Source organism: Siniperca chuatsi, linkage group LG24, assembly GCF_020085105.1.
Source record: "Siniperca chuatsi isolate FFG_IHB_CAS linkage group LG24, ASM2008510v1, whole genome shotgun sequence".
Lineage (NCBI taxonomy): Eukaryota > Metazoa > Chordata > Actinopteri > Centrarchiformes > Sinipercidae > Siniperca > Siniperca chuatsi.
In genome coordinates this window covers 4,756,016-4,770,616 of record NC_058065.1, presented here as the reverse complement: position 1 = coordinate 4,770,616, position 14,601 = coordinate 4,756,016, and the positions used below count along the sequence as shown (strand labels likewise).

Below are 14,601 nucleotides of genomic sequence, written 5' to 3'. Positions count from 1 at the left end.
CATTTTCATGTAGGAACTATCAGTAGAAAGAAAATAGTTACTACATGAAACTGCTCACAACAAATACGATATCTTCAGGGTGATTCAGGGTAAAATTATCCTCCATTCAATACAATGAGGGTGAGTGGAATTTTATTTATGTACCGAGCTGAAAATTATAATTCTGAATGCTTCTTGTTTGTTGCTTTTTTGGATCATACAAATCCAGCTCATTAGCTTTAAGAGGTAGATTCAACTGCACATCTGTAATTCTGCTTCTGGAGACGTGTCCTTTTCCTCAGTAAAACCCCTCTGGGCTACAGTACAGAGTACAGATACAGTAACTGTTCACGAATGAAATCGACAGCATCCTGCAGATTACCGTGCAGCTTTCTTCTGGAGCGACCTCTTGATCTAAGAATTCATTTAAGTTTACTTTCATTAATTACATAACCATGCATGCCAATTAAGCAGAAGTACTATATCAGCATACTCAATGCCCAGTTCAAAGTAAAATTCAATGAGCTGATATGCTTGGGCGTTGCACTGTGAGCAGCTGAGCAGAAATAGACATATGGCTCAGAAGGAATGGAAGAAGAAAAGTATTGCGAGGTAACACAAAACATATTGCGAAGGAATGCAAAAGTAGTCCTCAAAAACTTTTTCTTGTTCATATAGTGTACACTGTAAAATTTGATAAATGTTAAATTAATTGAATGCATTGAGCATTCATTATTACACGAGGCTTTGGCAATATTGTCTTTGTTATACTCATGCCAATAAACCATATTGAATTGAACTGAGTGCCAATCAGGCAGGCTAGCTTAGTATCAAAACAATGTCGTTATAGCAGTTAAAGTTAATCCATACACGCTGTATTGTACATGGTGAAAGGTGTACGCTTTATATGTCAATTTTGTATGTTTTAATTGAGAACTGCCAAGGGCAGATGAAAACAAGCTTTAAGCTAAATGTTCTTACTTTTGATGGCAACTTAAGGGGATTAGTTTTGAAAAAGTGCTGTGTTGCTGACCTGAATATATCATGTTGATAAAGGAGAAGACATGATAGTGGGGACCCAAGAGAAGGCACAGTATCTCATGATTGACAGCTACTTTCATTCAGTGTAATTAGCCAATCAGGGCCTTAATAGTTGTATATTAAGGGACGCTTTCTTTCTCTCTTCCCTGCTTCATTGATAATTGGATGACATCTTGTGTGTTCAAGTGTCCCCGTTCACTCTGCAGCTGAAAATTTAGATTTTTCTCGTTCGTGACATATATTTGTTGTCCTCTCATCTGTTGTCAGTCTTCTTTCTCTCTTTTCTTCAATGAACATTGACTGATTGACTTTTACATCACCTGTTAGCAAGCCAATGTCATGAGAGGCAAAGCAAATTCAGATTCTGACATTGTCTGGCATGTCTCTTCATCTCCAAGAAAAACTATGTTGTGCTGAATTTAAAAGAAAAGGTTTCAGTCGTAGTCATCTGGACACTGTTTTCAAAATCAAGACGTTTCGGCTCCCATCCGGAAGTCATTCTCAATAGTGAAAAAATGGGACGGGGACTAGAAATTTAAGCTACTCTGTGTTACATAAGCCCTGCCCTCGGGAAGGAATCTGCCTGAGTAATAGCTAGTTTCACCTGAAACTGACCTAATAGTTTTCAAGATGGCCCAGTAACTAGTTACAGAGCGCCGTGCATTTGCATCTAAAAGTTACAAACCACACATTTGAAGACAGCGAGGTGAAGATTCTAAGTAGAGAGAAGAGTTGGTTTGAACAAGGCGTCAAGGAAGCCATTTTTGTGAAGAAAGAGAACCCCTCTTTGAACAGAAATGGTGGTCTGAGATTTAATCTGCCCAAAGTCTATCAGAGTGTATTATCACCTTGGTCACGCCTATCACATGCTAATCAGGTACTTAACAGTGATGAAGTAGATGCAGCCAGAAAACAATAGGCCTGATTACTGATTACTGGGCCATCTTGGAAACTATTAGGTCAGTTTCAGGTGAAACTAGCTATTAACAGATACTCAGGCAGATTCCTTCCTGAAGGCAGGGTTTATGTAACACAGAGTAGCTTAAATTTCTAGTCCCCGTCCCCTTTTTTTACTATTGAGAATGACTTCCGGATGGGAGCCGAAACGTCTTGATTCTGAAAACAGTGTCCAGATGACTACGACTGAAACCTTTTCTAGGATAGAACACTCCTGGACGAATGAGGGACTACACCGTCTTATTCTGAATTTAAAAGCTATAAACAGTACAAGAAAGGATTTCAAAATTTCACAAAGGAAGTTTTAATTTAATTCTTTGAAAATAGTTAAATTCTAAATAAGCTTTATTTGGGGTTTTATGCATTTTTGAAGATTTAGTCGATCGACAAACAATCAGCAACAATTTTTCAAGTCATTTTTCAAGCAAAAAGGCAGATTAATTGATAATGAAAATAACTGTTAATTGCAGCCTTAATTGTACTTCAGGTCAAACATGTTATCTTACTTCCAAGGAAACTTAAGAGACGTGAGTTTTCATCTCTCTTTCTTTACCTACAAACAAACTCCACTTTTTCTGAATCATTGATTTATTAATTTAATTATTTTATTAATTCTTTTGATATCCAGTTTGGTTTCTAAAACATCCCAGAGAGCCAGGGAGGCAGGAAGAGTCCAACTGTCCCCAGCAGACACACAATAATGAACATCCACAGGAAGATCCGGTCTACAACCATGGCTACATACTTCCAGTCCTCCTTCACCTGTAGAGACAGAAAAAGAAGAGGAGACTGTAAATGTCTAGATATCTGCAAAACTGCAAATGTAAATGTCTAGATATCTGCAAAACTCATGTGACAGGATAATAATAAACACTCACTGAGAAGTCTGCATCCTCTGCTCTAAGGTGCTCTGCGATGTAGGTCACCCCCTCCAGGGCAGATGCCACTGCAGGAGACAGAACAGAGGCCGATGGGCTCTGGGTCGAACCATGCTCCACAGGAGGGGTGTCCCAGTCCAAGCTGACTGTGGAGTGTCTCTGTGGGAGGAGGGTGTAACCAAGACAGTGAGGGGAAGGAGGAGAGAGGGAAGACATCCTCGGCCGACCAGCTATCTTCACCCCAAACCTCGCCAGATTATCTGTGATTGGATAACCGTGAAGATCGCAGTAGTGAATTGCATCTCCGGTATCCAAGGAGTCGAGCTGGTGGCTGCTGTGGCAACCGTTGTCGTCCTGGTAACCATGGAGATCGATGTCAGACTCCTGAGTGATCCAGGTGGATGTGCTGTGGGAGAGGCCTGGAGTCCGGATGGGGAGGAGTTTATGAGTCAGGCGGCTCCGCCTGAGACAACAAAGTGAGTTTGGAGACAACATGTCAGTGAGCAGATTTCAATACTAGTGATGATGACTTATTTTAAGAAAAATAAGCTTGTTTTTCTACAAAAAACATGTCCAAACAGCCGTAGAAGAGCTTTCCCCAAATAAAATAGTTGACAAGTGGCAAAGTTTTGACTCAAAGCTGCTGTAATCAATATTTTTATATTAACAATGGATCAAATGATTACATGTATGTGAATAGGGTTGCTTGTAGTCATGAATCCACAGATGAGTGTCACCAACTCTGCAGTTCCGCTCACCTCTAAAGCAGGTCAGTGTCTTTCGGCTTATCGTCTTGATTTTTTTCGACTTGCAAATTTACTGTTTCGGTTCACGCACCCCTCTCATCAGTGTTTACAAATTCAGTAGGCATCATTTCCTATTTACTATAAAGTATACTATATTTACTGTATGCCAATTTTTGAGTGTCCAAATTTTGTGTGTGAAATTCCTCGACTGTATAGTGCCCACAAAAATCTTTTCGATTGAAAGGGAAAGGTAGTGTCCATGGCATGTACATTACTTTTTACCAACAATTCCCACAATGGAATTTGTCATGTAATTACAGTTGTGCAACACTACACCTGTGATTATGTAAAATGATGATCTCAACTCACAAACTGTCTTTTGTGTAGGAAGTAGTGAATGAGTGAATGATTTCGGACACAGCTTTGTCTTTATGGCATTTATATACAGTAAACTTCCTTGTTTTCTTACCTTACAGGCCTGAGACCATGGTCTGGACGCTTCATGCACAGCCAGCGTGGCACCGCAGAGAGGAAAAGCCTCCGAACCCATCGAGGCATGGTGTGGGTCGCTGACGACCGGTGGTGCACGTTCAGCACAAACACGGTGATGACGATGGACAGCGTGACGAAAATCATAGTGAAGAGCAGATACTCCCCGATCAACGGTATGACCAGCGACGTGGACGGGATGATCTCCGTGATGAGCAGCAGGAAGACAGTGAGCGACAGCAGCACGGAAATGCACAGCGTGATTTTCTCGCCGCAGTCCGACGGTAGGTAGAAGACCAGGACGGTGAGGCAGGAGATGAGGAGACAGGGGATGATGAGGTTGATGGTGTAGAACAACGGGAGGCGGCGGATGACAAAATAGTAGGTGATGTCGGGGTAGATCTCGTGGCAGCAGTCGTATTTCTTGGTGTTGTAGGTGCCCACGGCATTAACAATCGCCCACTCTCCGCTCTCCCAGTAATCCTAGAAATTAGATTTTTTTAGCCAAGCGAGTGGCGTGGCACCAGGGATGGCGATGTTGGTCAGTCCACCACTTTGGTCCAGAATGAAATATCCTAACAACTGTTTAATGGATTGCCATGAAAATTTTGTACAGGCATTCATGGTCCACAGAGGATGAATCCAACCTGATAATGGCGCCGGATGATGAACTTAATGGAAACCAAAGTTATAACAATTCATCTTGAGGGGAACATGAACGTTTGCACCAATTTACTGGCAATCATTCCAATATTTGTCAAGAGATTTCACAAATGCCAACCTCATGGTGGCGCTAGAGAAAAAGTCAAGGGATCTCCAAAGTCATTATGGCTTCATCCTCTAGGAGCCATGAATGTCTGTACCAAATCCATTCAATTGGTGTCAAGATATTTCACTTCTAGACCCAAGTGGTGGACCAACTGACCAACTGACCGACATCCCTACAGCCATAAAGATTTCAGTATTTTTCAGTACAGAAGAGTAGAAATGTGAATTAAGTGTACACCTTCAAGTTGCCTACAGATTCTCTGGTGAAAAGCATAAACTTCAACACAAAAAATTTAAAGTTTGTGACATATTGTGGGTGCTAAGCAGTGCCTTGCTAAAAACTGCTTCATCAGGCTAACTTATATTTAACTCCTCTGCTATGAAAGTCACAACAAACACCATTAAGAAACCTGGGAAACCTCTCCAGGATTAGGCATTTCGTCTCTTTTGCTGATCTTGAAAAACAAATCCAAGCGGTTTTTTTTCTCCAGAACTTAATGCTGAATGCAAACAACACGCTGAGAAATATTCTGTTAATTAAAAGCACGTAGGCAGAGTGTTTAGCTGGCATCCTTCTGCAAAACAAAATGTTTGGAAAAGAGCATGTGTGAACCTTAGATAAGATGAGGTAAAGAGGCATCAACTGGCAAATCACAGGAGAACAGGGACACCAACTGTGGCTAATTTGCACAAAATCAAGAAGGAGAAAGAAAGGATGGAGGAGAACGAACAGAGGAGGAACATCCATCCATTCCCACCTACCTTTAAGTCCACCGTGTTCTCAAAGGGCTCCAGGTCGATCTTGGCGCGGTCGTACGTCCAGGAGCCGAACTTCATCTTGCAGCTCTGCTGGTCGAAAGGGAAGAAGGTGACATCGATGGAGCAGGAGGACTTGTAGATGGCCGGGGGCACCCAGCGGACACGACCGGTGTGAAACAGATGGGCCTTGGTCATGTGGGTGACGGCGAACTCTCCGTCTGCACTGGAAAATGAGGAAGGGGGGTAGAAGTACAGCATTGAAACAAGAAAACTTAGAAAATTGACAAGAAAGGGCACCAAAATTAAGGTGATGGTTTTTCAGTCTTTTTGTTCGGCAAGGCTCCCACATTTCCGTCTCATTATGTCTCAAACTCAAAAGGTGAATCAATAAACCTCGAGCTATGCCCGATTAACACAGGAAATGTTTAATAATTAATCACTGAATGTTAACGACGCCGTATTCATGATGCAAGCTCATTTAAACAAATGCTGAAAGAGGAGAAAGTTTCGTCTCCATCCAGACAGATTTCAGAATTAATACTTCCTCGGGGCCCTGAGGGGAGGAAACCAGTCTAAAACTGTATGATGCAAGATCGCTGTGCAGCCGCAATAGAATCAGGGTCACTTATTCAACAGGATAATTTGCATTTATCACCAATTGGTATGCAGGAATATGCAGAAATGCTGTGGTATCATCAAGCTGTTTGGCTCCATATAAGCGACCTTCCCTCCTCATACGCTCTTCGGCGGATGAGGACATCATTATGGATCAAGTGGGTAATTGATCACTGCAGATAATTTCAAGTTCCACCTACAGAAATTCCAAGTGGTGTCTGTTTAAGTTAAGTATGTGGCGTCCTTGGATGTCTCTGTGTGTATGTGTGCTCATCTGAAGATATATTTTATACCTGAAAAACTTTTTTGTGCTCAGCTTTTCAGGGGTCAAGACACAAGACTTAAAAATAGGACTTACTTAGAATACACTCCAGTAACTTAAAGTGCTCTTCACATGCATATTTAGTTTTAATCTTTGCTTAAACGGTGTGTGTTTTTTACTTGTTGTACAGCACAATGTCCGGCACCCAGATGAGCTCAGAGGGAACTCTGATAGACGTCACATTGTCGAAGTCGGAGGGACTCCACTGCAGCTTATAGTCAGTCCATTCCTGCCAACACATGCACAGTTTTTAAGACAGACATCTTGTTTTAACCACTTTTAGTTTTAGATACTAGCACATCTCGGTTAGGATCATACTCAAACAATCAGGTCAGTTTCTTCCATACCTGTTTCAGCCACACGTTGGTCGTCATCATCTGATTTTTCTCATCCTGTTTTGAAGCCAAAAACAGTCCATGAGTGGGCGATACGGTTGGGTTAGAGGGTATTAATTCTTATTATTAGACTCTTTATTGACTGCTTACAAACAACAAAATATTTAGAGATCAACAACATGTATGAAAATGCTCCAGAAGGGGTAAATATAAAACATTTTTGAAAGGGTGTGGTTAGTTTTTTTGGATCTACAAATATGTGTGTTCCCACCACGTCTATCAGCTGTGCGATAGAGAGGCCGAACTTGACGATAACCACGTCGGTGATGTTTTGCGCCGGACGCGTCCACTTGCTGTAGCCTCCGAACAAGGTGCTGAAGAGCTCGTCCTCAGTGTTAACGCGAGTCCAGTCTTCAGCCAGCACTGACAGACAGACAGACAGACAGACAGACAGAGAGAGAGAGAGAGAGAGAGAGAGAGAGGAGAGAGATCACTTCCAGTGCAAAATGGCTGATCGCACAGATAATGATTTGGATTGTCATCCACAAACCTAATGCACCTCAGGAGACTAAACTCCAATAATAATGAGGATAATAATTCCAATAATCAATAGATCAGTTATAAGAAAATAAAAAAATCACTCTGGCTGGTGTTTATTCTCCTCCAGCATTTCTCTTTTTAGCTCTTGGATTCATCAATGTACTGACATCTGGACCAAAATACATTTATTATCCACATATTAACATTTACAACTGCAGACTTAGTGAATTATTGTATTAACTTGTTATAATCTGTTTATGTGATACAGGTGAGACTGAAGGTTCAATTTGAAGGTCAATTTGATATTTCATTGTTTGATTTAAAGGCCACACTTTTTTTGTGAAGTCAAATCTCTTCAGACTTCTTCTTCTTGGATAAATCTAAAAGTTGATACAAAGTTTTTTGTTTGCTATTTCATGTTATATGTAAGAAGATCTGTCAAATGACAGATGACAGATTCTGACAAATGTTGTTTAATCACTGCAATGATATATTTAGTGCCTTATAAATCCATATGGGCTTAACACATTATTATCTCATTTGTTGCACATGGCACCCTGGAAAACTGGAAAACAGTAGTTTGTGAGTTTTTACAGCTTGTTGTTAGTGTAGATTAAACAAACGAGATATAACGTGTAAATTAGTGAGCTTCAGAGGTGCTGGTAGGTGGATTTTGCCAGGCTAGCTGTTTCCCCCTGTTTTCTGTCTTTATGTTAAGCTAACTGACTACTGGCTGTAGCTTCATATTTACTGTACAGGAATTAATGGTGGTATTGAGCTCCTCATCTAACTCACGGCAAGAAAGCAAATAAGCGGATTTCGCAAAATGTCAAACTATTCCTTTAATGACTCATCTATCCAAAAGTTGTTAATAATAATTGCTTATGACTGATCTATCCTCAATGATTTATTCACCATTAATTAATTAAGTAGTCACAACCTTATAAAGGCTTTTTCTTTTAAGCACGTTTTCTTTTTCTTCCCTATAATCTTTCTAATAATTATTAATGATCCAGCAACTTTATTTTGTTCTCATGTTATTCATTATTTTTATTTTAGAGTGTAGAAGGAAAGCAATTGTTTCTTAAGCACTCTCCCTTCTCTTTTCTGGTCTCCTTTGTGTTGCTTTTGTTAATTTTTAACCGGTCCATGGTCCTCAGTGTCTCTGATTTACTGTTTCTCTTCACCTTCCTCTCCTTCCACGGCTTTAAAGGGCTATTCTCCACTTTCCCCCCTTATATTCCCTTCTTTCTGCTAAAGCCATTATAAGTAAGAGATATATGTATCCTCTCTCTGGAAAAAAGCAATTACCTGAACTTTATTGTTCATAAAATTTCACAGATTCAGACTGTGATCCACTGCACTTTGATTTAATTTTATGTAACACAGCAAAATCGTTCGAGGTAATTGAACTTTCTGTAAAAAATCAACATGTAGCCAAGTTCTCATCACTCATAAATTCATGCTTGAAATAAACGTCTTTAATTCTGCAGTGTTCGACCTTTTGTGTCGGATGTGATTTGATTTGTCTTGCAGGTTAAATGAACAGTGGTGGAGGCTGCATGTGGGAAAATATCTTCTTCTTCTCCTGTTCACTTTAGGACCAGCAATCTCTCCTTCCCTCTGTCTCTCTGAACACACAGCTTTGAACTCTGGCAAGCAATCTGGCATCACCGGCAAGCAATTTAGGATTAGCCGGTGCAAGAAACAGCGAGCCAAGAGCACAAACTGTGCAAATGGGTGTAATGCCAGTTTTTCTGATTATATTGGCTATTTATAACCAACAAAATGATGTTTCAGGTGAGGGTCTGCCAGTGGAGGAGAAACAGATAACATGTTGTGGGATTACACGGCAGTTTGTGTCCCAGGATTCAGCATTGAGACTTTTTCCAACACTAATGTCTGCGCACAAACTCCCTGTTTTATGATATCTACCCTGCTATAGCTTATTTACAACAAACTGGTTAATTCTAGAAAAGTATTGGTGCGTTTCTCTTGTCTAGATTGCCAGATAGATTAAATCATGGGTTTTTTTCTACACGCTGTTGCTGTTAGTCCGTCATGCAGCAAGTTTTATAACAATTTTTCCCTCTCGATGGCAGCTCGACATGACATTTTACATACCAACAACATGATAATATCCAAGATGCATGAACATTATCCATCCATATTATGGAATTTAAAACTTTAGGGTGCATATAAAAAACATTTGTTTTGGATTTAATTCCTTTAAATTTGGAACAGCTAACCAGATTATGTAAAATGCTCGAAATCTAGCATTGCAGTTTTTTAAAAAAGGTGTAAAAACGTTTTTTAAAGGCAATGGAAAGAGGAGACATGAGTGCATGTCCTTTTTTAGTAACAATGTACTACTTGTACAATGAGTAAAACCTACTGTACAATAATTAAATCTACATGTGACAACTTTCATGTAAGTCTGTAATGCAGCAGAGGCATCTTTTAGTGCTTTTATCCTGTCATGCTTCAATATTGTGCATAAGAGCTTGTTTTTGTCGTACGCTATTTGTTTTTATTTTATTACATTTTATATTTTCTGTCTTTGTATATGTCAGGGGTCCATGTTGAATTGAATTTGGTTAAATTTATGTAGTACTGTAAAATGTTGATGGGTCCCAAATATTATAAAGTCACTACAGAACCACTATTAGGTGGCAGAATCACTCTTTTAGGAAATATATGAACACCATATGAGTAGTGTTAAACATTTCTCTGACTTTATACTCCCAGGAGGAATAGTACTGTACATTTTAGATTAATACTACATTATTATAACTATAGGATTGTTATAGGAGACTGAAATGCTTCAGGCACCCACACAGATATTACTGAGTTTCTATATGATGCTACAGAAGGTTAAGTCAAGTTCCAAATATTATAAAGTCACTATAAAATCACTATTGAGTGGTAGAATCACCCAAATAAGTCCTTTTAGAAATATTACAAGAACACTGTTAAACATTTCTCTTCAATGACTTCATACACCCAGGAGGAAAGGGACTACTGTACTCCTATGGTGAATAATTTTAGATGGATACTGCAGTACATAAATACATATATGACTTTGCCTTCAGGTATCCATACATTTATTCCTGAGTACTACACAGACGTTTCCACAGGAGGTTAAATATATATATATATAACATTAAGTATTATAAAGTCCCAAAATGTATAGGCTAAAGTTACGACATCCACGTGTTCAGTGCTTATATGAATATTATAAGAACATCAGTGAAAACACACCGTCCCACTCACCGGAGCTGATGAGGAGGCAGCAACAGTAAAGCGCTGAAGTCCGTGTCAGATCTCTTTTCCGCTCCATTTAAAACAGCAAAAACTGATTTTGTCAAGAGGAAGCTCGGGTTGTCTCACAAGTGTTCAGCCTTTGTTTGCCCATCGTTCATCTCCGGAACAGCCTGTCGTCTGTTCGTCTTCAAACAGCTGGCTGGATCACAGTCACAACCTCCCAGAAGGCTGTACATTATCACATCACAAGGTATTCCTGTAGGGGCTGGGCTCAGTCTTTCCCTGAGTGTTATGGTTACATTATTATTCTTTATGGCTTAAAATCATAATATTTCTACAATATTCTTACTGCAAGTCCGGATTTTTTTGGGGGGGGCATATAAGAGTTTCAGAGCATAAACATCGTTCTGGTTTTAAACAGGGATTCTTAATGTGGATGACAAAACTTGAATAAATCATCAAACAGCGATTATAAAGCACCACAATGTAAAAATACTCCAGTACAAGTAAAAGTCACCGGGGTGGAGCTGTGTTGGTGTGTGTCACTATAGGTGTAGTTAGGGACCGTCATGAATGTGCAATACGACCCATTTCAATCTTCAATAACGTTTTCAACATAGAAATCTCAAACCACTGCCATTATAGAGAGCGACATCCTTTAAACATTTCAGATTTGTGAGTTTGTAAAAAAAAAAGTTACACTAAGTTAAACTTAGAGAATTGTGCTAAGTCCATAATTATGCACTTTTCAAGGTTGTAATTTCAACAGCTTGCTCATTTCTGAACATAGCGACATTAAACCATCTGCCATAAGATCATACCATAAGATTTCCATAATAATTACTAGCCATCTACTTTTCTCCAGTGTTTCCTCATAATAGCTGTTTTACTTGCTTTTAATAATATCTTAGCACAAATAGTTGTACCTTTCTAGTACAGTTAAAGTACCATAGTGGCTTCATATCTGATTTTCTGATCTACATGATCCACTCCCTCAGCATGGCTGAGATTCAGTATGAAAAAATGCCTTTTCCCCTGGAGACCAGGCTGCAGCTGTCCATGGTGCTGAAATCAGTTACTGCAGCTGACAGTAAGGTCTGATTATCCACTTTACATCCCTTTTTAAGGATGGGGGAATGCTATTATTGTCATATGTACTGTATCAGCTTGTTCCCGTTTTTGTTCCCATTTTATACACCTTTCCCCCCAGTTCAGCCTGACATGTTTGATATCTGGAAACTTTTGGATCTCCACTCAAATTTTATATGATGTGGGTTTGAACCATTTTTAGCTGTATGGCATGAGTTTGTAATAACCCACCAGCACTTCAGGGGATTGGGCCAGCGATCTGGTGATAAATCCGAAGGGGTCACAAGATAATTAAAGGGGGGAAAATCTGTTATTTTTTCTGATCTTTGTCCAAGTTTTGCCTTTTTCTTGTAAAATACTGGGTACTCTTAAGGGGCCACAAGCCAAAAATGTCAAGAACACATTTTTAGGTGTTGGAAACTATAGAAAAGTACTGCAAATATCTTAAATGTATAAAGGTTTTTCAAAACCATGTCATCCAACTCCTATAATGGACGTTGGAAATAAAGATAAATACAAAGTGAACACTCACAGTCCATCTGTTTACGATCCAAACCCCCAAGATGCAGTCCAGCAGAGCCCGTGTTAATATTCCCTTCATGTGAAAAGTTCAAGTTACAAGATATGATGTTGTATTTTTGTCTCAGCTCTTTTCCCAAGATCGCTCCACCAAAGTCGAACGTCTCTCAGCTTCAGTCAGACCCCAAACTCCTTTTCTTTATTTTGTATGAAGTAGTGTCTCTGGTTTGAATACATCGTTACAGTCAGACATGCAAAGTGCTTGAATCAGCAGATTAAAGAGCTGACTTTAACTGCCTTACTCAGGCTGTGGAAATGACACCAGCCAAGGAGAACTGGAAAAGCTGGAGGAACGTAAATCTAAAGTTTGACTGCAGAGGGTTGAAGGATGAATGTGTATTTGTTTAGTCGATACAGGCCTATCCGTATCAGAATCTGCATTATAGGGTTTTTGTTTGGGGGTTGTGTCTGTTTTTCCACTGTGACAAACTGAATTCTTCCTGCAATGTCAAGTCAAGAAAACCTCGGTCAAGTCCCTCTCAGTTGCAAGACAGAGTTGAGTTTGATTCGAGATCAGACCGGGTCAACAGCATATGGAAGCCCATTTCCGCAAAAGTGTGCATTTATTTGTTATTTCTGTATCTCTAATTTTGACTCAAAATTAAGTAATACTAGGTCACAATTTTTTCACAATATTAATTTTAATTTTAATATTTTTTATAATTTTCCTAATTTGGATTTAGTGACATTTTGACTTATCTCATAATTTTGATTTACTACACAAGATACAAGATTTATTGATCATTTTACAACACAGGGTTGTATAATGAGATTTTGTTTTGTAGTTCCCTTTTATGCTACTCAAAAAAAAATATACAGTAGATCAGTGAATAAATAAGAAGTCACAGAAATCTATTTTCCATGGTGGAGTGCTGAGGATGAATTAAGTAGTCTCACAGCCTGAGGGAAGAAGCTGCTCTGTAGTCTGGTGGTACGACAGCGGATGCTTCTGTATCTCTTTCCAGACGGCAGCGGGGTGAACAGGCTGTGGCTGGGTGGACACTGTCCTTTTTAACTAAAATTCACTACTACTACTTGCAAACTGTGTTTGTACTTTTTGTGTCTTTTTTCAGTTTTTATTGTGTATGCCGTAGCACTGAAGGAACGGTATTGCACAGTATATGGAGATAATGACAATAAATTCTACCTTGAACCTTGAAATTTCTATGATAAAATTCCCTGATTTCACCTTTACTGTAATATGGGTGAAGATAATAAAGTGTTTTCATTTAAATATTATAGTAATATGAGGTTAAAATCACATATTTCTCAGTCTAAGGGTTCATAAACAGCCTCATACCTCACATTTAATTTAGTTTCAATTTTGTTTTTACAAAATGAAATTGAGAGCCATAAATTGTCAGTATGATTAAAGGAACTCTTACAGGGTCTTTTATTGAATCGTGGATAAATGTAATGCGTTTTCTTCACATTAACACTTATTCGCTTACTAATTAATCTGCTCTTTTTCAGTCAGGAAAAGATGAACCTGTTCCAGATTTATGGCTCATGATGGCTGCCTACTCAAACTGCATATATATTTGGAAAAACATACAGGTTTGTACTAAATCAGTGACACTAGTAAAGAATAGAAATGGTTCATTTTTGGTAAGTTGCCTCAAATGAGTCGCAAAAACATTATTGATTGTTGATTAATTGTGAAATTTGTTCGGGAATTTGCACAACATAAATTCAGGCGAGTTCTGCATTATTGGCAAATTTTGCAGGCATGTCTTGTAGAAAGAGCCTGCATCAAAATCTAGTTTTAAGAGGTTTATTATTTTAATTTATATTGTGCTTACATGATGCATATTTCTAGTAAAGCAGTGTTTAATTAAATGACCACAAACTAACACAAATGTAGTATTTATCCTGCATAGGAATACTGGTTGCACTGGACTTAATGGCAACAGAGTCAGAAAATCCTTGCCCTCGGGCCCCCTAACATGTTGATTTACCTATAAGTAAAACAACATCAGCTATGGTTGGAAAATGCTGTTTGAATGGCTTGATACTTTTTACAACGGGACAGTGATGGAATATAACTACACATACATTTTCTCAAGTACTGTACTTTACTTGAGTCTTTTCTTTTCATGCTACTTCCTACTTCTACTCCACCACATTTATCTGGCAGCTTTAGTTACTTTACAATTGAGATTTTTGCACACAAAACATATGAAGAGCTCATAAAATATGATGCTTTGTTATAAATTGAACGACCCAACAGTTTATACAAG

The 14,601-nt window shown here is 38.9% G+C and overlaps 1 protein-coding gene across 1 annotated transcript; it reads right to left on the bottom strand.

Moving 5' to 3' along the window:
• Nucleotides 1–2,265: 2,265 nt before the first annotated feature.
• Nucleotides 2,266–10,890, bottom strand: LOC122872344 (neuronal acetylcholine receptor subunit alpha-2-like). Its single transcript, XM_044188449.1, has 8 exons — nt 10,703–10,890; nt 7,161–7,312; nt 6,902–6,946; nt 6,674–6,783; nt 5,621–5,840; nt 4,071–4,573; nt 2,856–3,318; nt 2,266–2,739 (listed from the first exon to the last, which is right to left on the bottom strand). Exons 1-8 carry the CDS (start codon nt 10,767–10,769, stop codon nt 2,614–2,616), a joined length of 1,686 nt encoding a protein of 561 aa, XP_044044384.1. The 5' UTR covers nt 10,770–10,890; the 3' UTR covers nt 2,266–2,613.
• Between the last annotated feature and the right edge of the window lie 3,711 nt (nt 10,891–14,601).

What these genes read in the sequence shown, in the direction of transcription:
- LOC122872344 (XM_044188449.1), bottom strand. Translation starts at nt 10,769, where the DNA reads ATGGAGCGGAAAAGAGATCTGACACGGACTTCAGCGCTTTACTGTTGC. An exon ending in CCAACGTGTGGCTGAAACAG is followed by an intron (nt 6,784 to 6,901) that starts GTATGGAAGAAA and finishes ATGTGTTGGCAG; the next exon opens with GAATGGACTGACTATAAGCT. An exon ending in AGAACACGGTGGACTTAAAG is followed by an intron (nt 4,574 to 5,620) that starts GTAGGTGGGAAT and finishes TCTAATTTCTAG; the next exon opens with GATTACTGGGAGAGCGGAGA.